Consider the following 23,729-nt stretch of genomic DNA (forward strand, 5'->3'; position numbering starts at 1 on the left):
ATTATGGCTTCACTGTACCCTAAGATGTTTGGTACCAAACATCTTGTCTAATAAATCCTCACTGATGCCAGTGTTGGATTTATTATTAAATGCACACAGACCTGGGGACCCTTAAAGGGTCCCCAGAAAATCTACCAAACACTGGTGTGGTTTCTGACTATTCTTAGCCAGTCGGCCACAACCAGACATGTTTCTGACCTCATGGGGTGAGAGCCTGTGCTCTCAGAGGCCGGGAACAATGCCTGCCCTGGGTTGAGGTGCTTCACACCTCCTCCAGGCCAGAATGGTATTCCACGGCGGGAAGCTTCAAATTCAATGCCACCTTTAAAATGAAGCCCAGGCATCTCCAGATAGTGGAGGATGCAAACCCTCTGTCCTGCTTCCCTTACGCAGGAGGACAGGAAGTGGGCCCACATTCAGCAAGCACCACCACTAAGGGGGGCAGGTAATGTAGACCCCACTTTTCAGTTTCCTTCACCTTGTTTGAGAGGGAATTAGCCAATTGGGGTCAGTTTTGAGCCCACTCTCTAAAGGAAGTGGTTACATAGAGGGTGTTAACACCCTAAAGGTAGGTAGCCCATTGGCTACAACCTGTCTCCCTCTGTAACACCCCTCAATGTAGTATTTAGGTGGCACCCCTGGACCCTGAACTTTAGATTTGCGGGATCTAAGAAGACAATGGACAAATAGGAGCTGCTGACCCGAGAACAGAGGACCTGCTGCATCATTTTGGCATGAAATCCTGGATGCTGCCTCAAGGACTTGACCATCATATTGTGCTATGTTGTCCTGCTGCTGTGAGGACTCCAAGAACCCCGGAGCACCTGCAGCCCTTTGACAATTGCCAGAGGACTCCCTTGGAGTAGAGGAACTACTCCCCTGTAGTCCACAGGCACCTATCCCGCAGAGTCCCGTTTACTGACTTGCTGCTCCCTCACAACTGGGATGCAGCAACTAAGACAGAAGAAGTACACCAGTTCCCAGAGGATCAGTTCTGCACCCCCCCCCCCACCGAGTGAGAGGACACCAAGTCCTACCAGAGCTGTGCCATAGCAATACTCGAAGTACCGGATCACTTGCAATTGACACCGAGACGAAGAATCCAATCTGGACTCCAACTGCCCTGCCCAGGAAGCAAGCACCCATCTAGGGATGTCGAGGCCACTGAGCCCCACTTCATAAGTGGCCCAGCTGTCCAGAAATCGCCGCTGCAACCTGCCTACCCCTGACCACGAAGACCATCTCAACACACAGAGCCCGGCTGACCTATCTACTCTGCACCCAGCCCTCCCAGTCTCAGAACTGATAAACCAGCTGTGCACCTGTGGTCCTGGGGCCATTGCAACCTGATCCCTCATTAGGGGTCCCCTGGACTTTCCTGTAAGTCCCCCTGTGCTGCCTATTTTTAGGTGTCCCCTCTTCTTTGTAGCGCACCAGCTACCAACAACCTCAGCACCCTGCTCCCGGATGAATCTGGGATGCTCCCAATGATCCACTGGTGAAACTTTTGACTTGGTCTTGCTACTCACCTAAATCCAGAAGCTGAACCCCGAGAACCATCTGCACAATTTTGTATCTATTTTTCTCCATAGACTTCTATTGTGCATAAATTGCACACAACTGTGTTATTTTCCAAACTTTGAAAATTAAAAACTTTAAAAGTAATTACATATGAATGCAGTTCTTGATGTTAAAAATTATATTAAAATCAGTGTTGTTTTTGCAAGTTGGTCTTGGATTTATTCTTGAGTATGTGTCTCATTTATTGCCTCTGTGAGCACAACTAATTCTAAGCACTACCCTCTGATAAGCCTAACTGCTCGCTCACAGTACCACAAATCGAGCATTAGTATTATCTACATTTGCCTCTGTGTACCAATCCGGAACCCACAGGACTCTCTGCCCAGTGTACTTTGTTTTCTTACACCACACAAAGAGCCAGCTTCCAACAATTATCTTCCTACATTCTCCTTTTTCTGTCTTTTTTGCTCTGAGTCAAAGTTTGCTGATGCTGAATTATGTCCTGGTGCCTGTACCTACCACCAACAACAAAGGCACCAGCCCAAATTAAGCAGCAGTAGGAAAGTGACCCTTTTTGCACGGTTATCCCCTAACGTTTTGCCAGATACAGGATGCCAACTTGACTTAGTGTGCCCTGGGTCCCCTGCCAATCAGGCTCCCTAGGCCAGAGTGCTTTCCCAAAGCTGTACCATTGTCTCCACAATTGGCACACCTCCGGGCCACATGTAAGTCCATTGTAAAAGGTACATCTTCTACAAAGGGCATTGTGACCAGAAAGGGCCTCTGGAGGCTGCAGCATGTATTTTGCCACCCTCAGAGACCACTCACCTTAACACCTACACACTGCCATTGCAGGCTGCATGTTTTGGTGCAGACCAAACTGAAGTCACCATGGCACACATCCCTGTGTGCCATGTCCACCACCACTGCCTGTGGCATGGGTAAGTCACCCATCTAGCAGGCCTAACAGCCATAAAGGCAGAGTGAACCATACCATAGGTGAGGGCATAGATGCATGAGCAATATGCCCCTACAGTGTCTGTGCAATTCAGTTAAGTGGAGTGAAACCATTCTCAGTGCATGGGGTGTGAGTTTGTCAGCACTAAACAAACGGTTCAAACGTTACTAAACACGCAGCGACACGTATTGCCTCACAGTGGCTGGCCCTTTGCAAAGGCTGACTGGTCACCTTTCTGTAGCCTATTGCTGTGTTTTGGTGTGAAGCTGCTGCTAATCATTTGCAACTAATGCCCAGACAGTATTAACACGTTTAAAAATGAAAAAATGAAGTAATATTATCCCAAAATTCTGCATAAATTGCCTTTTCATGCTGCATAATTTACTCAGCCCTGCCGCATAATTTGGCCCTACCCTGCCGCATAATTCCAGTGGCCCTGCCGAAAGTCCCTGGGCATTTTTACTTTGTTAGTCCAATCGGAGGTTTCCCAATCGAGAGACTTTGCTTTGCAATTCATATATAAAGCGCCTTCATTTATAATGAAAAATCAATAGCAGACAGAGAGCTTTGCCTGGCAGAGGCATGGACTTTGAAGCCTTCCGGGCACTAACTGAACGGGAACTTCGGCTTAGCTGGTGGAACAATGCCATTTCTTTTTATTGCTGGCAGTGACTGACAGGTTGGTGCTTATTACTGGTAAGACAAAGGGAGCCTTTTGTCGAGAAGGGCAGGCGCGGGCTCGTCTTGTGGTGCCCTCGAGAGTGTTTGGAGCGTCCAATGAGAGATGACGTTCACTTCGAGACCATGAGCAAGGGCTGGCGGGCAGGCATGCCCTCCTCTGGTGCTGCCCTGCGCCCTGCTTGCCGACCCTCTGCCGGTCACCGCACGTGCCATGCCTGAAAGGACAGGCAACTTCAACTGCCAACGCGGCTGGTGCTGCACGCGGGGCTGGGAGCTGCGCTTCCTGCAACTGCAGTGTAAGCGGAAGAAGATATTCACGCGGAGGAAAGGTACTGTGACGTCAATGGCAGCTCAAAATGTAGGCGAGGTGGAACCTAACATTTGTGAGTAGTGAGTATATACCACGCTTGCATTATATGTCCCTTGACATTGTTTTACGTCTGGGCTAGGTAGGGACAGCTCTAGCTATTTCAACTTATTCTTAAATAGAAAAAAAATCATTAATTAAAACACTTACTTATATACATGTATAGACATCCATTCATCGATTAAATGTCATTCACATGTTTTTTCCGCCCACCCCAGTTTACTTACATCATGGGGCAGACCACATCCGCTGCTGGCTCTATTGCTGTTCTAGTGGTGATATTTACTATTTACCTGGTATACAGCCACCTAAAAAGAAGAGTGGAAATTTGCTGGCCCCATACTTTACTTTGTGAATGTTTTTACTTTCGATTCTTGTCCACTTAATTTCTTATTTTTTCAGTCATCATTGTGTGTTGAAATACTAACTGAAAGCCAATAATGTATTTTCTTTGACTCACTTTGAATCGTATTTTTCTGTAATGAGCATTAAAACTCGCATGTTTCTACACCTATTCTTATCACTTCTGCCTCCTATGAAATAGATGTACAGGTCTATTAAAGTTATAATCGTTGGATCTTTTATTGTTAAGTGTTTTTTTTACTGCACGTTTAAGACCACCATGTTTTATTTAACTTTTTTCTTGTCTTTATGTTTGTGGTATATGCTTGAAGTGAAAAACTAATAACAAAATGTATTGCATCAGATTGCCACGGCCAGACTATACCAATGTGTGTTTGTAAATATAGCTTAACAACAGATGTACCCACTTTATGAGATCTTCTAAATAGGACAGATACCATATATTATGAATGGAGATATATGTGGGAGTGCAGTGCAAAGAATGTTTCGTTAATACACTATAATCATTTATCCGGACATGTTTTAGTTCTCCTTCCTAAATGATTAAAGAGGAAAAGTATTTGAAGAAACAGTTTACAAATGACAAGGGACCTGTTGTAAAGGACACATGGTGGAGACATTGCCCTTACACCATGTATCAGATGTTGTTCAGTTTGGTAGGCAGAGGGGAGAGTGTGAGATAGAGTCAGGCTGGAAACCAATCCTTGCAAAAATCTTCAAACCAACCCCATGTTACATCAAGCCAGCCGGCTAGCCTGGCCCTCACATTGATTTGTGGGGCGCAGAGGTTGTTGGGAGGCATTTATCCCTTTAAATAAATTGGTAAAAGGGTCTAAATGGCGCATTATACAGCAACAGTTTTCAAGAATATTGGCTTTAACGCCATAGGTTTTACAGGGAGTTCTGAAGGGGAACCAACGAGAAATTGCAGTACTACACTGTCTTCCATTATATTCAGGAACAATACATTTCCAAAGAAAATCATGATTGTTCCTATAAAGAAACTGTGTGCCAGATAAACAAATACCAGGATCTAAATCAAGCAAACGTTCGTGCCACAGAAGATGCCTCATCTGTGTGATACAGTGTCACACAGACTCCATGACACACAAAACACAGAGCTAGGAAGAACATCACACGTTTAAAATGATGTGCCAGGGTATATTCCCAATCGCCGCGCGTCTGCCAGAGAGGAGTTCATCAAAATATTGTGCTGCTAATAACATGATGCAAAGCATGCCAGCCTACTATGGGTATTGCGCACAAATAGCAGAATCCTGCCCAAAATGCAGCCTGCCAGGTGTGCCCACCGATGCTCACTGTAACAGGAGTCACTGTGGCAGGCTATAGCTGGCCACTGTGAAAGGAGACGGCTCATAGGTGCCCCTATGCTGATATTCACGAGGACTGGTGTAGGACAGGTACTCATTAAAGAGGCGCAGACAACAGCGTTAGTCATGGCCATTAAGTTACAGGTTCTGTCATGATGCCAGCGCCCGCGCTGCCCCAGTATGAAAAACAAACTTTGCTATAGCAGTTTCTGCATTTCACATGTGCAAAGCAGCTACGTCGAAGCCACAATTATGGAGGGAAGGAAAAACTATTAAATTGCAAGAATCTATGTTGCCCCAATTTGAGCATCTCCATCATCGTACCAACATTTCTATTGCTGAGGTGTGTATAGGAACACTGTTATACCAAATTGGCCTGTTTTATGAAGCACAGCACCATGCAAGCATCCAGGGGTGTCACTAAGACCCCACTTTAGCAGCTTGAGCCTGGAATGGGAGTGGATGTAACTGGACAGTTCGGAGCAACATAAACATTTAAGATGTTATTTATGGCATCTTTCACTTCGGTTTTCAAGGTGCTCATAAATATGATATATTTCAGTGGAAAGAAGGGGGTGTGGGAAGGAGGACCGGAGAGATGATGAGAGGATGTAGAAATGGATGATGTAAAGAAGGTTGGATGATGGGTGGAGAGAAGAATGGTTGATGGATTGATTGGGAGAAACATGAATAGATGGAGAGAAAAGTTAGTGATGAAAGAAAGGAAGGTAAGGTGAATGGATGAATGAAGAGGAAAGAAGCAAAAATGTCAAAGAAGGATGGAGAGAATGTAGTATAGATAAAAAGAAAGATGGAGAAGAGGGTTATGTGGAAAAGGCAGGAAATGTCAGGATTGATGGAAGTACAGCAAGAAAGAAGGAATGAAAACAGGCTGAAAAAAGATAGAAATGATGACGAAGAAAGGGCAGAAAAAAGACTGAAAAATGTATGAGGAAAGGAAGAAACAAATTAAATTTTTTTTAGAATTCGCTCAAGAGGAACAATCTGCCATACATCTGGCGGGTTCTCATGTCTCACCCACTTACTCTGAGCTCTTAGGGACATGGTTGAAAGTGGGGGTATTTACCTAGCTACTCCATCTCAATCCCCATCGCGAGGAATCACTGCTTTACTTCCACCTCCCCATCTATGCAGTCCATTCTTCGGGTCTGGGGTAAAACTGGTGTAAATAGCTGTGGCTACGTGCATATGCACCTTTAGGGCCCTTTTCAGTAATAGCTATGCTGATCCCGGGCCTGTTTTCTTATGCAAATATATTCTTGTGAAATTCTTTTTACGGATGTGAACTTTCTCGTGGGATTTTTGCCTGCGGAAGGCATGTTTGAGCTGAAAATATCTCGCGAGAGCAGAGACATTTACTCATTGAACCACTCTCTTGCTATCGCACATGGCTTTTGAAGGTGTACCCTAATGTTCGATTTTACTGCAAGATACCGGCAAGTACATTTCACAAAGCATCAAGTAATTTTCACTTCATTCCCCCCCCCCAAATAATGTGTGAATTTGGGCACTGTAATTTGTATCGGGCACCAACTGCTTGCTGTACTGCTTAGTGATATCGGCAACCCTCCCCGCACACCTGTTTAAAAACTATATAGCAAACACAAGGAGATGATGGACAGAGCGCTGAAACTTTTCAGACACTCACCCCCAGTCACAAATCTGGGTTGAATCCATCATCATTCTGTAGCTCACTTTGCCACCACAGTTCAGACACAGCTATATGCAAATCAGTCTTGAACCTGAGCCTCATGGGAACAGTCCAGCCCGAACTGCCAAGCCATGTCTTCCCTGGACCAGAAACAAGCATCCTGGGACCGGTTGCGGGCTAACATCCATCATCAGCCAGGTTAGCTTGAATCCAGTGGCAAAGTGAGCAAGGGACCCACGTCTGAGCATAGCCTGCCAACTTAGGGCGAACAAAGCAAACACAAGGAGATGATGGACAGATTGCTGAAACTTTTCAAACACTCACCCCCAGTCACAGATCTGGGTTGAATCCATCATCGTTCTTTAGCTCACTTTAGCACCCCAGTTCATACACAGCTATATGCAAATCAGTCTTGACCCTGTGCCTCATGAGAACAGTCCGGTCCGAACTGCCAAGCCATGCTTTCCCTGGACCAGAAACAAGCATCCTGGGACCGGTTTTGGGCTAACAGCCCTCATCAGCCAGGCTAGCTTGATTACAGTGGCAAAGTGAGCAACGGACCCACGTCTGGGCATACCCGGCCAACTTAGGGTGAATAAAGCAAACACAAGAAGATGATGGACAGTGCGCTGAAACTTTTCAGACACTAACCCCCAGTCACATATCTGTGTCAAGACTGATTTGCCTATGGCTGGGTCCAAACTGGAATGGCATGGTGAGCATAAAAACGATGGATTTAGGCCCAGATCTCTGTACTGGGGTGAATGTATGACATTGTTCTGCATTCTGTCCATCAATTGTTCTTTTTGCATTTGTCACCAAGAGCAGGATAGGTATGCCCAGAGGTGGGTCGCGTGCTGTCCATGCCACTGGAGACAAGCTATGCTGGCTGATGAGGGGGGAAAGCCCGAAACCGGTACAAGGATGCTTGTTTCCAGCCCAGGGAGTTCCTGGCCTGGCATTTCGGGCTGGACTGTTCCCATTGGGCACAGGGTCAAGACTGATTTGCATATGGCTGGGTCCAAACTGGAATGGCATGGTGAGCAAAAAAATTTGGATTTAGGCCCAGATCTCTGTACTGGGGTGAATGTATGACATGGTTCTGCATTCTGTCCATCAATTGTTCTTTTTGTATGAATAACTATGTGGCAGACATGAAATTAAATATATGGGGACTGCGTGTCCAGGGGGCAAAAAGTGACAGCATTTGGGTTGGGCTGGTATAAATACCTGGCTCCAGCCCCCATAGCGCCTGAACTGCATGGGAGAGCGCTGAAAAGTGGAGTGGGGCTCCCTGGGGGTCCCAAAAGAGTGGAGTGGGTGCTAGTGCCGAATGCTTGTGGCACTAAGGGGCTGCTACTGCCCACCTGCTCTCTTATGATGGCGCCCTGCGTGCGCCACCGGCAGCTGCATTACAGACAAACAGCAGCTAGTGCTTCTGGTTTCGTCCTTCATAGTTGGTCTGCTTTTGCTCACGTGTGGGCTTTGTGCTCCAGGCTCATGCTTCACTCACCAACTTCGAAACCCCACTAAGCCTATCTACAAACCCCTGCACTGTAGTCCTCTTGCACTGATTGCTTGCTTTTCTGAACAATACAAACAAGCTATGCCACACAACAGATGCTTTAAGCCAGGGAAAGAAGCAGGCTGCTCAGTTGGGCGTAGGCTGCTCAGTTGGGCGCATGCGCTGACATTTAATGTTGCTAGAGTGGGGTCATATGCAACCCCAGAGCCTTATTCTGAGATTAAGTTGTTCCAGGCAACGACTCAGCAATGGAGTTACTGATGCTGGGAGCATTGGTAACATGGGGGCAGAGTTATTCCATTGTGGCTGGGAACAGGAGTTTCTAGTCCCATCAGGATTAAGTGGCCATTCATTATGAGAGCCTTAAACGCCACAATATATTAGATAACTATAAATGAGCACGTAGAGGGGATAGGCCGAAGCCCAGCTGCCTTTTAAGGCCATGGAGCTCCAAGGTGACTTGCAAAATATCATTATTTTGTACATTGTGAGGTACTTCATTCCTTATAATTCAGGTTCCCATATATTTTAAATATAAACAAATGTTAAAGAAAACAAAGAAACTCTGTGAATATCTATCAGATGAAATTTGAAAACTCTCTCAAATTTGTTAACACATAATTGAGTATAGTAATTGATAAAAAGAACACCATCAATTACAAACAAAAAGCAATATACTGAAAACATAAAACATATGTTCGGCGAATTGTCCTAATGTGCTCTAAACGTTTATCCGTAGAAAATCAAGAAAATTATTAGTGAAATGTACTCTTTACTTTGTTTGCATCCAGTTTGTATCTACAAATGCAGACTTTCAGGGGCTTATCGGTGGCATGGCACACTCACGCTACTCTTTTTCTCTTTTTCCATAGTTGTCTTCGGTCAGAGGCTATCTGACACAGTGGCCTATGAACAGAAGTACGGGCAACACTATGTCCCTATTCTTATGGAGAAATGTGCTGACTTCCTCCGGGAAAATGGATTGAACGAGGAGGGAATCTTTCGACTTCCGGGACAGGACAACCTGGTCAAGCAGCTGCGGAACGCCTTTGATGCAGGGGAGCGCCCGTCTTTCGACAAGTATGCTTCTTCTTGAGTTATTCACGTTTCAGGATTACTTAGTGAATGTTTGGAAGATTATGGGGGTTAGGCACCAAGATCTATGGTGCAAGGCCTGGCTTTTGTTCTGTACTGAACCAAGCCCAAGTGTTCTTGTGTTTGGGTTCAGTGCCAAAGGCCAAGCCGTTCACCCAGAATCTGCTAAACATGGTTGAAGGGCATGTGTCGCTGGGTTGTGCAACAAGGCTGATGTATTATTTGGCTGAAGGCCAGTCCCTTCATTTAGAGTCTGATGCACATGTGCCCATGATATTGACAGTGGTTTAGTTGCGACAGTCTCTGGTGCACAAACTGGCATATCGACAGGCTATGTGCCAACGCTCATCCAGTCCAACCCAGCGCTGCTGTGCACTTCCTTTGGCCATGCACAGCCGGCTCGGGTGCAAAAGCTGACCTGTGGTCTGGATTTGCTCCATGTTCTCTTCCCACCAAACCAATTTGGACTAAATTTATCCATGTTCAGGAAACTCTGGGCATATGTAAAGCCTCTGTCCAACCCAATTTTGATACGCAGGCCTTCAGCATTGTGTAGCAGCCTGTTGGCACAGGGCATAGCCTATGGGTTCAGTCCCACCCATCTAGCAGCAATGTGAGTTTACCCTTGTGCAGTGTGCTCTGATTCCTGGCTCCCACCCCATTGAACCAGGTGTGCATTGTCTTCAGCCGTGTTCAGCAGGATCTGGGCTGACCATGCCAAATAACCACCTATACACAGTTTTTTCAAGAGAGCACCAGAAACAAGAACAGGCCTACAGCCAGGCCCTAGACCAGTGCCTGTCTAACCCAACCCAGTAGGTCATGGCCTTCAGACATACACAGCAGTTTCTGGACACCCATTCCAATGCAGATATACAGCCCATAGCTGTATAAAACAAGGGTTGAGCATAGGGTCTGGCCTTCAGCTGGACCCTGAGCTAAACCCACTTGTGAACTTAAGCCAGTGTACAATAACCAAAAGAGAGGATAGACACCGACGCAGCTCCTCCTAACTCAACATATATATCACAACCTGTGCTTGAGTAGCAAATAACCTATGCAGTAATTCAATGAAAAAGTCACCTGAGGGGATCAAGCCCACTATTTGAAAGGTCATCTTAACCACAACTTATCATGCATGCTTCACCCGAGTAGGAAAATACTGCCCTGGTGAATTCAGCCGTATAGGGAGTTCTTAGCTGTGATTTGTCAGGATAATAGTAAGGGTCCAGGTGAAAAGTAAAAAAATCCTAAGGGTATACCTAAAGGGTTTCCTTTTATTTACGGATGCCCTTAGCGTGGATAAAAGCTGGTGTAAGTAGGTAAATGGTGAGGAACAGTGGTGCACCTATGCACACATAGTTGCCAACATGTTTCAGCTAGTGTCTAGGCATATACAGATCAACTGTCTTCTTCAGGGCTTGGGAACTCCCTGCCTAACTAGTGTATACATCCCATAAATGTTACTATAAAGGGGAATTCTTGTCAGACCTATATCTCTTTTGAATGGCCTCCTAAGGGCTCAAATGTAAGACGGATCCCCCACACATATATAATGCACAGCAAATTATTCAAAAATAAATTTTTTATTTATTTATACATAAACAGTTTTTTCCTTTTTTTGATATAAAGTAATTTTCTGTAATGTTTTGTTCTTAGCAGTTCATTATTAACAAATTAGTACATATGTTACACAATTCATATGTCAACAGGTAAACAATAAATGACATAGCACAGGCACAAAATCACCAATTTCTTTGTGGACATTGTATCTTATAACAAGAAAACAAACTTAACATACAAAAGTCAATACATTACATTTATAAAAATCACTAATAACCCCACTATCAACCATCAAGCAATCACTCTCACCAATCAAACAATCTCACACATACTATAGCACTCCTATACAAGAAAAAAAAATTGCGTGGGTAAATCCTATTGTTTTGTGAACGACATACACTCTTTCATAATTATGTGGTTTGATTTAACCTAACTTCCCACTGATGTGTTGTTTTTAAAGGGATTTCCCATAGGGACAGCTGTGTTCAACGCACATTTCGGTGGAGAGGCTTTACAACCACCTCCATCAGGACCATAATAATTAGAAAAATAAGTCTCACAAGTGGACGGGGGTAATATCTTTCTCCTTATAATTCGAAAAAGGCTTATCAGAACCAAGCAGGGCTTTAACTCGTGGCATACAGGTATGCTTCCTTAACGTCTGGTCGACACTGTATTATTTAATTCTTAGGTATCTATCTGAGTCAGACGAGGACACGTGCCACACGCATTTGAAGAGCGGTCTAAAGAATACGTATAGCAAGCATATTTGGCCTTCTTTGAAAACATGCCATTACATCCAGACCGATAGTGGGACACTACAGAGTATCAGAAGGAAGACTGATTCTCAGCATTTTATAAATAGGAATGAAAGAATACAGTGACTACCAGACGTTAAGGAAGGGTCCCTGTACACGAGTTAAAGCCCTGCTTGGCTCTGATATGTCTTTTGAATTATAAGGAGAAAGATATAACCCCTGTCCACTTGTGAGACTTATTTTTCTAATTATTATGGTCCTAATAAAGGTGGTTGTAAAGCCTCTCTACCAAAACGTGTGTTGACCACGATTGTTCATATGGGAAATCCCTTTAAAGACAACACATCAGTGGGAAGGTCTCAAATTAAATCAAACCACATAATTATGAAAGAGTGTATGTCGTTCACTAAACAGTAGGATTTTCCAACGTAATTGCATTTTCTTGTGTATGAGTGCTAGTATGTGTGAGATTGTTTGATTGGTGAGAGTGATTGCTTGATGGTTGATAGTGGGGTTATGGGTGATTTTTATAAATGTAATATATTGACTTTTGTATGTTAAGTTTGATTTCTTGCTATAAGATACAATGTCCACAAAGAAATTGGTGATTTTGTACCTGTGCATTAACATTTATTTTGTATGTTCTAATATGTTAATAATGAACTGATGAGAACAAACAATTACAAAAAATTACTTTATATAAAAAAAGGAAAAAACTTTTTATCTATAAATAAATAAAAAAATGTTTTCAAATATTTTGCTGTACATGATATATGTGTGGGGGATCCGTTTTACATTTGAGCCCTTAGGAGGCCATTCATGAAGAGATATAGGTCTGACAAGAGTTCCCCTTTAAAGTAATTGTCGTTCCTCCTCACTCTTGGACCTGGAAATTAATATAGGGCATACCTTTTCTTCTTGTTGATACATCCCATGCATGTAAATGAGACATAGGGCTCTCATACCTGCCTTTCATAGTCCAACATAGGCACCTGCAGGAGGCGTTTACAGGAAAATAGATAAAACAATTGTTACAAATCGTAGAGAAGCAATTATCAGCATTGATAACTTTTTTCAGTTCTCATTGATTATGCGTTCCCCAACTAAAAAGACTCTCATCATGCTCATCCCACTAGCGGGCACTGCAGATCAACTAACAAAATGCGTATTTCTTGAGTCTGAATTGATACTGTAAAACATAAAAACAGTGTCTCCACATGCAAGTGCAAAAGTTCACTCATACCCTTGCTTCTCAAATTTTTCCTTAGTTTCGGGTACTTATGGACATCATGGTCTTAATAGGGGGCACATCCCCTGTGGTCACACACTACACATGAGATGTAATCAGTGATGTATTCAGTGTTGCCATTTGAGAGATCATCCGTGAACTAATGGTTGAGGTCATGTGCAGTGAATTGCCTCTACCCAGCTGGTTTCTCGCCTCTCCTCTATAGCACTTTCTGTTAGATCTCGGCTCCAGTTCTCACCAGGGTACTTAACTCCTCTGCAGACGTTGGAACACTCATACAGTCCATGCTAGAGGTCTCTATAACAGTCCTACCAAAACGAGGGAAGCGCAACCAGCCCTGTGGCTGGTATAGACCAATTTTGCTTATCAACATTGTTACAAGGCTCTTCACTGGCATCCTAGCATCTTGGCTAAACACATATAAGCCCAGTATGATAGACTCCCAACAGGCAGGCTTGATTCCCTATAGAAACTGTAGGGACAACACCAAATGAATACTCCACCTAATAGACAAGGTACAGAGTTTCCAGGATTAGGAAATAATATTGGCACTCAACGCTAAGAAATTGTTCGATAGAGTTCACCGTCCTTACTTCCTTAGGGTTCTTAATGGGGTCCCATCAACCACCTTTCCCATATGCAAAGCAACACGGTAGGGATGCCTACTGTCCCCACTCCTATTTGCACTCCACATGGATCCCTTGGCCCAACGAATCTGCACTGACCCAAACATTAGAGGGATATGCTTTGGAGGTACAGCACTTACCATTAGCGTTTATGCAGGCAACGTAATTGTGGCACTATCAGACTCCCTCCCAGCCTTAATCAAGGAGGTACAGAGCTTCAGTTAGGTGTCAGGATTCAAAGTTATCCTAGCGAAATCCCAGATTCTAAATCTAAAACTCTTCCAGGTCCACAAAGATCAGCTAAGATCCCGCTACCTAATATCCTGGACAGAGTGGTCCATGGGAGTACAGCTCTCCCCAACAGCATCCAAAACATCAGAGATCAACTATCACATGCTCCTTAAACAAGTACCCATTGGTTTGTGCACCTTGAGGAGATATTGCCTATCCTGGCTGGGACGCATTGCTGCCCTTAAAAAGAGTATCCTACCTAAGGTCCTGATCATATTCCAGGCCCTGCCCCTGTCGACCTCCCCATAATATGTTGCAAGCACTACAGACAGAATTGAACAGGTTTATTTGGAATGGTAGGAGGGCATGCAGGAACCGCCTTCTCACATACAGGCTGCTTTCACAGGGAGGCTTGTGAGACCACAGTGTCACATATTACTTCCGGTGAACCAGCTCAGATTCCTTTTGGAGTGGGGCTGAGAAACCTCAGAGAAATACCGGTCCTTCATGAACCATGTGGTTGTAGGGATTCAAATATGGAAGGAACCTTGGCTGCCTTGGAAGCATAGACCACAGAACGAATATACCTCCTCTTTAACTAAAATCACTCTGTCGGTCAGGGACATTGTGGCAATGTGCAAAGTCCACATGACCTTCCTGTCACCGATGACCCCCATTTTCACCAACCCTGATTTCTTCCCAAGCTTGAATGAAAATCACTCTCTCCAATGAACTTGGGGCTACAAACGGTTAGGCTGCATGTTCGACATAGATGAAGTTATCCCTTTTGACAGCCTTAAAAAAGATTGTGAGCTTCTTGAAACAGATTGACAATGTTCATGCACATCCGACACTGGGCGACACACCCAGCGGTCAAAACATACGCAAGTAGGCATCCAACCTCTTCTGAGAAGTGGTCCTTGACAAAAGATAACGACAAATGTCACAAAACGGAGGTCTACGAGCTCTTAGCACAGCCACCACTGGAGGGTAAAATCGTGTGTGTACAAAAGAGGAGGGAAAGTTTTTTATTCTTTTGACTTGTCCAGCTTTTGCTCTCACTAAGGACTTTCTGTAAGGCAGTTATGGATCTACTGACGCCAAAGAATATAAGCTAGACCTGGTGTCATTGATGTAAGATTGTACAAATACTGGCTAGTACTGGAAGAGATGAGATTTTAGTTTGATTCTCTCTTTAACAGCAGAAATCATTTGATTCATTTTATTGGGGGTGTATCACAGTTTGGAGCTGAGAATAACTCCCTGCTTGAATACCGAACTGGTCATGGCCTATAAAGGAGGAACCCGTCGAATTGTATAATTCCAGGACTTGTTAAATCCAAATGCTTAAAACTATGTTATATGTGGGACCACATTCTAATCTAACAACATGATTGATTACTGTGAATATAAAAAGATATTAGTATTGCCGCGCTGGATGAACAAGAGCGTCATTGTTCATATTCACTAACAAGCAGCTTGGCTGACTTCCTATGTCCTTAGATATTCAGCCAGTTCTGGTAACAGCTGAATATCTGCAGGTGCCCTTCCTCCTTCCATATCTTCCTTTCATAAGGCAACGCTCCTGTAGGAACTTGCCAGGGTTGAATGTAAGGCCAACACTGTTCACATCTGGATCAGCTTGCCTCTGGTGTGCCAAGTCTGCTCTGTCTCTGTGTTTCCTCAGTACCCGCTCTCTTGGCAGGTCATAAGTGGTACACAGTTGCATGTCAGCACCTGACTGCAAGTGGAGAGCAGATTCTCTGGGAGGCATTATGAGAATTTACTAGCACTCATCTGGCCAGGTACATCTGTCATTACCTTATATGCTTTGTATATACTTTATGGCCTGATAATAGTGAACTAAATTACCACTATGTGAACAGCCCAACTGCAGGACCACCTACTTAAAAAAAAAACCAAAAAAAAAACGTATAATGATTTTATGTTACAAATGCTTCCCACATCTGCTCATTTTTTATTTATTATTTAATAGGAAAGGCCCCTTTTTAAGGAAAACCAAGGTGGTACTTCTTCAGCTACCTCCCTCTTCTCCAGTCCAAGTACAAGTCTCTGTAACCCGGATGTTAAGGCTGAATTTTGTGGAGCTAGGCAGCCTTAAGAACATATAGTTAGCTCTTTCCATTTTCTCTTTCAAACCTCCCCTACCCTCGAAAATTGTAGAGACCAGGGTAACAAGAGAACATAAGGACTTTGTGGAACAAAACAAGTTACTCCACCACCATGAGACAGGGTCCATAAGAGTCAGTATTCAGACCCATGAGGGTAGGTGATGTGGCAATTTGCAGGACCTCTTTACCAGTGTGGAGGAGAGACATAAAGAAACCATCATTACGCCTGCATTTTCTGTAGGATCAGGGTTGGATCATTCACATCTTCAAGTTTGCCACTTGGACCCTTTCTATCACCCCTACTTTTAAAAATCATTTAAAAACAAGGACTGGAATTTAAGTTGTTACACAGAATATACAAAATATAACCGGTGGGAGAATAAAGCTGGACACAGCTATCACTGGATGTAAGAGAGCTCTCCCTCTTCCAGTTGCACTAAAACATTTGAGTACTGAGATGCTCTGAAGGCACTACTGCCCCAGTCAAAAGGTCCCTGATACCCTTCCATTTGGGACCTGTGCTAGTTTGAACCAATTAAGAATGAAACCTGGATGTTATTTTCAACACATGTTTCTTCACCTTTTGCATGTTAATATAGTTGTCAAGAGACCCAATCTTTAGCCTTGATTGCACTGTACAATTCTATCACTTACCTAACTAAATCATAGGGTGGACATGACCAGCTTCCCAGTCAGTGTACACTGAGACTATCGCAAAGCAATGTGCACTGGTCTCCTGAAGACGGCACAGGATCTTTTCAGTGAAAGAACAGGCCTTTAATTAGGAGCCCTCACACAGCAAAGCATGTGAGAACGTAGCCCAAAACAATTCAAATACAATCTAAAATATTGCCAAAAAACCACAGTACATACTGAATATAGAACACCCACGGTATAGGGCAGTGACACATAAACATTCTGTACTTACCAAGGGTATGACAGAGACATGTGTGAACACAAGGACACCACAGCTTCCAAACTGCTTATGGACTGGCTGCAGTGGGTGCAAAATCAGACATCCAACCTAAAAAAAAATGTGCCTTAGCAAACCTTCCCTAAATGCACGTCACTGGTTCTCAGTGGAAGGCACCATCAAAATTCACAGTCAACTGCTTCCTGGCCAACATTTTCCTCCACAGCTTAATGCTCCTACCAGAAACGTTCACACATTGATTTCACAGATCATATTCTAACAGAAGTACAATTGGAATATATATGTGCTCACCTCCTAATGAACATAGGGTCTCAGACTATGGAACTCAATCAGTGCGTTTTTGGGGCCATTGAATCACTGAAACGCATGGGGATCCCAGAGTCCCACCCAAAAGCGGATGCACCTGATGTTGCCCTTTCACCACCGGTGATTTAATACTCCAAGCGGAGACTCAGCTTAGTTGGACGTGAGTCCAAGAGTCTAGAGACCTCCCATGATTGTCGCAAGAGATGCCAAAATTAGGGCTTTAAGCAAGTTCAACCCTGGGCCTTTGTTTCTGAAGAATGGTTCTCATACAGAACACATACAGAATAGGCCATCGTATCACCCTCTTCATTCTGTCTCCAAATTCGAACTCGTGTGACAGCTCTGACAGGGAACCAGTTCTAACCATGCTGGATATTCAAGGGATACAGCAGGCCCACCAGCCTACGAGGATAGGTCACATGATCTGGCGAAGGACTGCAGGTTGGACTGTTTACCTCAATCATATGACTTCTGTCCCATATAAGCTATAAACCAGTAGGCCCAATATCAGCTGTGGTCGACACTATTCCCTCAGTACAAACGTGGGGGGCAAGACCTAGATTCTGGCATGTACAAATTAGTTGAACTCTCTACTATTTGTGCTTATTTTACCTGTACTACCTCTCTCACCCCGTCCCTCACTATTTTGTAATGCTTTCTCTACTTGTCATGCAGAGACACTGATGTGCACACTGTGGCGTCTCTGTTCAAATTGTATCTGCGTGAGCTTCCTGAGCCTGTCATTCCCTGGTCACAGTACGAGGACTTCCTGTCATGTGGTCAACTTATGAACACCGATGAAGATAAGGTACAAATGTTTCTCTTTTCCAATTATCTCAATGCCTACCTTTCCATCAACTGTAGATTTTGGGACATCCTGTGTCACTAACACAGAGTCATACCCGAGTCGTTTCATTGTAGGGTCGGAATAGAATTCGAATTTAGAATCACTCACGGGTCTGCTAGCGCCTAGGATTGGTTGGTGGTATTACATGCTTACAAATGGACTTGATTCCTGCGGCACTTTGTTGTCAGGCCAACATATCTTTGTCACCATAGTAGAATGGAGCTGTAAAGAAATGCCTTCCAAGCATCATCAGCTTTCAAGCTCTTGATAGTCAGTCTCAATGATGAGAGGGTTGAAATAGTTAAAACCTTTATTTCTCATTAAGAGATTAGTAATTGTTGTTTGTCGTTTTTATTCAGATTAGTCCAATTACAGAAATATTGAGAAAAGGTTGGTTAGAGACAGCATGTAAAATAACAGTGTGTTCCATGAAGGAAAAAGACTATCTTAATCTAGAAGGACCTAACCTAACGAAAACCCATAAAGAGTTTGTTGTGGAAAAGAATGAAATTCAGGGGCATAATCAATTCAGGGGCATAATCAAGAAGAAATCTCCTTATAAAGAGCAGTTCTGGAAACTCAGCCGAGTTCCCTCAACAGTTGCAATATCAACCATTGAATCCAATCAAAGAAAGACGGTCACAGCAATAGCTATGATCGGTGCAAGTAGAATACCTCTCCCCAAAAAGGGTCTGTCAAAAAGAAATCACTGTTAGTAGTTTTCAGCAATTTAAAGTAATGAAGGACAGGGCAGTTGGTAAGCATAGAGAGCTGGATGAAAATGAAGCATGAAGCCTCGAGCATTAAGCATAAAACATCCAAAGCATCAGGAAGCACACTCCTGCCTCTCTAACTGGAAACATGCATATATATTAAAGCACTCAATTCATGTTGCAGGTTAGCAGGTAAATCATCTTTGTCCAGTAGAAAACAATCATCGATGATTTTGTCGCTATATGTCGCCTCTCCTTCTGATTCCCGCGTAAATACTCTTGCGGTGCATACCTCAATTGATACTTCTAAAATGTTGCGCGTTAGATACACGGGAGAAGGTTCTCATGAGAATCTTCATACCTACACTTTTAGCTGCTTTCAGTGTCCATTGCCACAAAGGGCTAGCTATTGCAATGAAACATTTCTGTCGACAATGTCCTGCCAAAGCATACACATAATATTTCCAATATGCTGGTTATACTAACATTCTATTCAATATAAAGGGAACAGCAAAGCACATTGCCTAAGCTAAAATTAGCTCATATGGTGCGTTGAAGCAAAGTCTGCATTTTGTAAGTGAGCACATTCTTCAGTCAAATGCTGGTGCTAGGGCAAACATTTCTATAGAGACATTTATTAAAAAATTAAAGCAAGAGTCAAAAGAAATCTGGGCCTAGTTATAGAAGCACATTGAAAATGGAAGCCTTCACCATTTAAAGCTTCAAGTTTTATTCTACACGTTTAAGCAAGCATATTTCTTAAGGCGTTATTTGTTCATGCGATTTTCACAATTCCTACATTTTTAGTCACATTTCTAATATAGTTAATTAAGTCTTGTTGGTCTAATATGTATACAGCCTATCAGGTTCTTGTCAAATTATGTGTATGTTCTTCAAGGGATTATCATCAAGATTTGTCGGAAAAAGGAAATACAATACTGAGGCAAGATGGCGCCTGCACGTCAGGCGTGTTTGTGAGTGCTCCGTTTGGGCGTCCTAGCTAGAAGCTGTACCTGAGCTTCGGCGGCGATTCTTGTTACCGCCAGTCCGCTGGTGTCCTGTCGGTGTTTGGCGGTGTTCGGCGCTGTACAGCTTGGAGTTTTTGGAACGCTCCGGTCCAGGGGTCACGATCCTGTGCCGGTGTGGGAGGCGCCCGCTGTGTCGAGCAGACGCGGATGCGGATGCAGGGCGGAGCAGCAGCGGCACTCTGAACAATCGAACGCCGACATTGGTGCACAGAGGGACGGCTTACCGCGTCGAGCGGAGCCACAGGAATCACGGAGCAGACACCAGGAAGACGCTGAACGCTGTTGCTATTCTTTTTTTTTTGCGCGGACCCGGCCAGGAACAGTGCAGAAATAGCGTTATGCACATGACAACCAACCCTTAAGAACTGAGGAGAAAACACTACTCTGGGCAAGAACGCCATTAAAGTCAAGTAAGATTGATCTCTAATCTTGAATAGAGCTAAATTTAGGTGAGAGAAGATAGCTTTTTTTCTCCTCTTCTTTCAAAAAGGATCTTTGAAGGGTTTAAAAGGATTTAAGAGACTTTAAAGCTTTAAAGAGACTCAATAATAGACAGAAACTTACTAATTGAAAGGCGAATATATTTGTAACTTTCTTTTGGCAAATTTGGCAATTACTTATACAAACTGTACAATATAAAGAATCTCTGGCAACATGGCCCCTAAAACTGCACGTGGTGGTAAAACTAGACCCAGCGGTGAAAATCAGATTGGGACTCGAGCTCCTCTAGCGGCAAAATCAAAGCAAGATATTAGCAATAATGACCCTGAGACTAGCCAAATGGGCACTCCAAAAATCCCACAAATGTTTAACTCCAAAGTAAAAGCAACAACAACAATTACCAAGACTCAGAAGGACGGAGCTGGGAGTGAAAAGAATATGGCTATCGATGACTTGGGCGGTTTACTTCTGGATAATGATCAAGATAAGACTCTGGTAGATGCACTTGAACAGCTAGTAGCCTCTCCGGCAACCTCCTCAACCATTCCTCCCACATTTGACTCTCCACTTGAGCTCCTCGCACTGCCTAGTATTCAAAATACTGTTGCTTTCAATATTAACAACGAGAGGGAGGATGGAGGTGATGTTGAACTGGACCCATCCCGAGTTGAAGGGGTAGAATTTGATGGTAACCCCATCAGCAGCAAAGATAGTGAATTTTACTCACTCTCAGAGCACTCCGAGGGGTCCGACTTGGACGAGGACTTAGAGGAAGGGCTGGAAAATACAAGTAAGGAAACATCTGTCATTGCTACAACCGATGTGCGGGCAGCTAGAGCCTGGAGTGAGGAAACCTCCGAAGGAGACCCAACTTTAATAGATCAAGATCAAGATCTAGATCGGGATCTAGCAGACTCTACTCAACAAACCAGCTCTAGTCCTGGCTTTCCTAATCAAACACCAATAGATATTATATTGAAAGCCATCTCAGACCAACAACTGGAGGCAAAAGCCGAGCACTTGAAAACTCATAATGATTGTAAAAAACTGCAGAATACGGTGCGACGCTTAGTAAAATCATGTAATGATTTTACAGATAGAATGGTAGAAGCGGAAGGACGTATATCCTCATTAGAGGACCAAGTAACACACATTAAAACTAGCCTCGATGACTTCAAGGGGCAGAAAGAAGATGTGAATTCTAAACTGGTTGACTTGGAGAATAGACTCCGCCGCAATAACTTGCGAATTTTGGGTGTTCCAGAAGGAAGCGAGGGACAAGATGTACGACAGTTTGTGGTGGAACTTTTTGAAGAAGCCTTTCCTGATGTTAAAGACTGGCAATGGTCTCAGGAGATTCAGAGGGCACACCGCTTTCCTTTTCGCAAGCAAACAACACGGAACACCCAAACTCGGCAATACCCTCAAGCCATTCTGATATCCCTGAATAACTTTTTGGCAAGACAAAAACTGTACGATCTTGCAAGGCCGGATAAGAAACGCTCTGGGAAGGGTATAGAGTTATTCGTGCGTCCCGAATATTGCCATTCTACTGTAGAAAACCGCTGGAGAATGCGCCAACTGATCGATCCATTAAAAAAAAGGGCGCTCAAGCTCTTCTGCTTTAACCATCCACACTAAAGGTTGTATATAAGGGACAAAATAGATTCTTTACCGCTGAAGCTCTAGCAAAAGCGTATTTGAATACACTAGCATGAGGAGTAAGATATGAGTTCTAGATATTAGATGTTTTGTGTGGTATAACTCATGCTTTTCTATTATTTTAGAGTTTTGAAGAAGCCTTTCCTGATGTTAAAGACTGGCAATGGTCTCAGGAGATTCAGAGGGCACACCGCTTTCCTTTTCGCAAGCAAACAACACGGAACACCCAAACTCGGCAATACCCTCAAGCCATTCTGATATCCCTGAATAACTTTTTGGCAAGACAAAAACTGTACGATCTTGCAAGGCCGGATAAGAAACGCTCTGGGAAGGGTATAGAGTTATTCGTGCGTCCCGAATATTGCCATTCTACTGTAGAAAACCGCTGGAGAATGTGCCAACTGATCGATCCATTAAAAAAAAAGGGCGCTCAAGCTTTTCTGCTTTAACCATCCACACTAAAGGTTGTATATAAGGGACAAAATAGATTCTTTACCGCTGAAGCTCTAGCAAAAGCGTATTTGAATACACTAGCATGAGGAGTAAGATATGAGTTCTAGATATTAGATGTTTTGTGTGGTATAACTCATGCTTTTCTATTATTTTAGAGTTATGGATACGCCCAAACATCTGTGGTGTTCTTACACACATCACCGGGGCAATAGGCCCCTTTGCCTCAATGTTGGGGGGGGATCACTGGGGGGGATGGTGTGATGGGGTTTGTGTGGGATGGACACGGGGGGTGTGCTGGGGGGAAAAATGGGAAAAATTCAGTCAAGGCCATAGAATATTGTGTTGAAATAAACTCTCTTCTTTTTGCTGATGTAATGGTACAATGGTATAATGTAATCTTTGCAATGAATCTACGTAGTAGTTATGGCGAGCTGTAATTTTCGAATGTGCTCATTTAATGTATGTGGCCTTAATAATGTGCATAAGCGTAAGCGTGTGATGCATGAAATTCGCCTAATACAACCGGATATAATATGTATTCAAGAGACGCATATACCGTGGGCAAAAAGACAAGTATTGAATGATCTTGGGTTTATAGTGTTGGCTGCCTCACAACAATCTACTATGAATCGAGGGGTGGCTATTTTGGGACGACGGTCTGTAATCGCAACTGGGAAAACCAAAGTAGACAGCTTAGGACGCTGGGCAATTGCGGAATGTGTTATAGGCAATGTTGTTACTACAATCTGTACAGTATATGGATCCAATATTGATGACACTGCAGTGATAGAATATCTAAATGTAGAATTAGCTCTTTGGAGTACCCCATTATTTTTATTGGGGGACTTCAATATTCATCGGGAATTGAATACTTGGAATCCAAATTCACTAGATATCAAGGCAGGAAGCCCAAGGTATTTAAGGCATTACGTCAACTCTTAGATCAACATGGGTTGATTGACGGGTGGCCTGCGGCAAATTTGAAGGATCCTGGTTTTACTTTTTTTTCTTCGCCGCATAAGAAATTTGTGCGAATAGACTATATTTTTATACCCAGACATATGGCACAACGATCTTGTATGTTAATTAAACCACGCATCACATCAGACCACGCTCCAATCGTTATAGATATACCTATACTTAACACCCAACGAACACAAAGATCCTTTACTTTTAATAAGAAACTCTTATCAGATGAAATATATGTGAAACAAGTAATAGATTGGGCTCAGCAATTTTTCGACCTTAATAGAGGCTCTACATCTTATGCAAT

At 43.5% G+C, this 23,729-nt stretch overlaps 1 protein-coding gene across 8 annotated transcripts in view; it reads left to right on the forward strand.

Annotated features, from left to right (window-relative positions):
* ARHGAP25 (Rho GTPase activating protein 25) overlaps nucleotides 1-23,729 on the forward strand; it is a 441,995-nt gene that overhangs the window by 391,307 nt on the left and 26,959 nt on the right. For 6 of the 8 annotated variants that reach the window (XM_078666646.1, XM_078666649.1, XM_078666644.1 and 3 more), the window contains exons 5-6: nucleotides 9,291-9,498; nucleotides 17,988-18,120. In XM_078666646.1, coding sequence (XP_078522772.1) covers nucleotides 9,291-9,498; nucleotides 17,988-18,120 — 341 coding nt within the window. Of the gene's footprint in view, nucleotides 1-3,124; nucleotides 3,544-9,290; nucleotides 9,499-17,987; nucleotides 18,121-23,729 lie in introns of those variants that run through there. The other 2 variants (XM_078666651.1, XM_078666650.1) reach the window with 2 other exon arrangements.

The sequence above is a fragment of the Lissotriton helveticus genome, chromosome 11, assembly GCF_964261635.1.
Source record: "Lissotriton helveticus chromosome 11, aLisHel1.1, whole genome shotgun sequence".
Classification (NCBI taxonomy): Eukaryota; Metazoa; Chordata; class Amphibia; order Caudata; family Salamandridae; genus Lissotriton; species Lissotriton helveticus.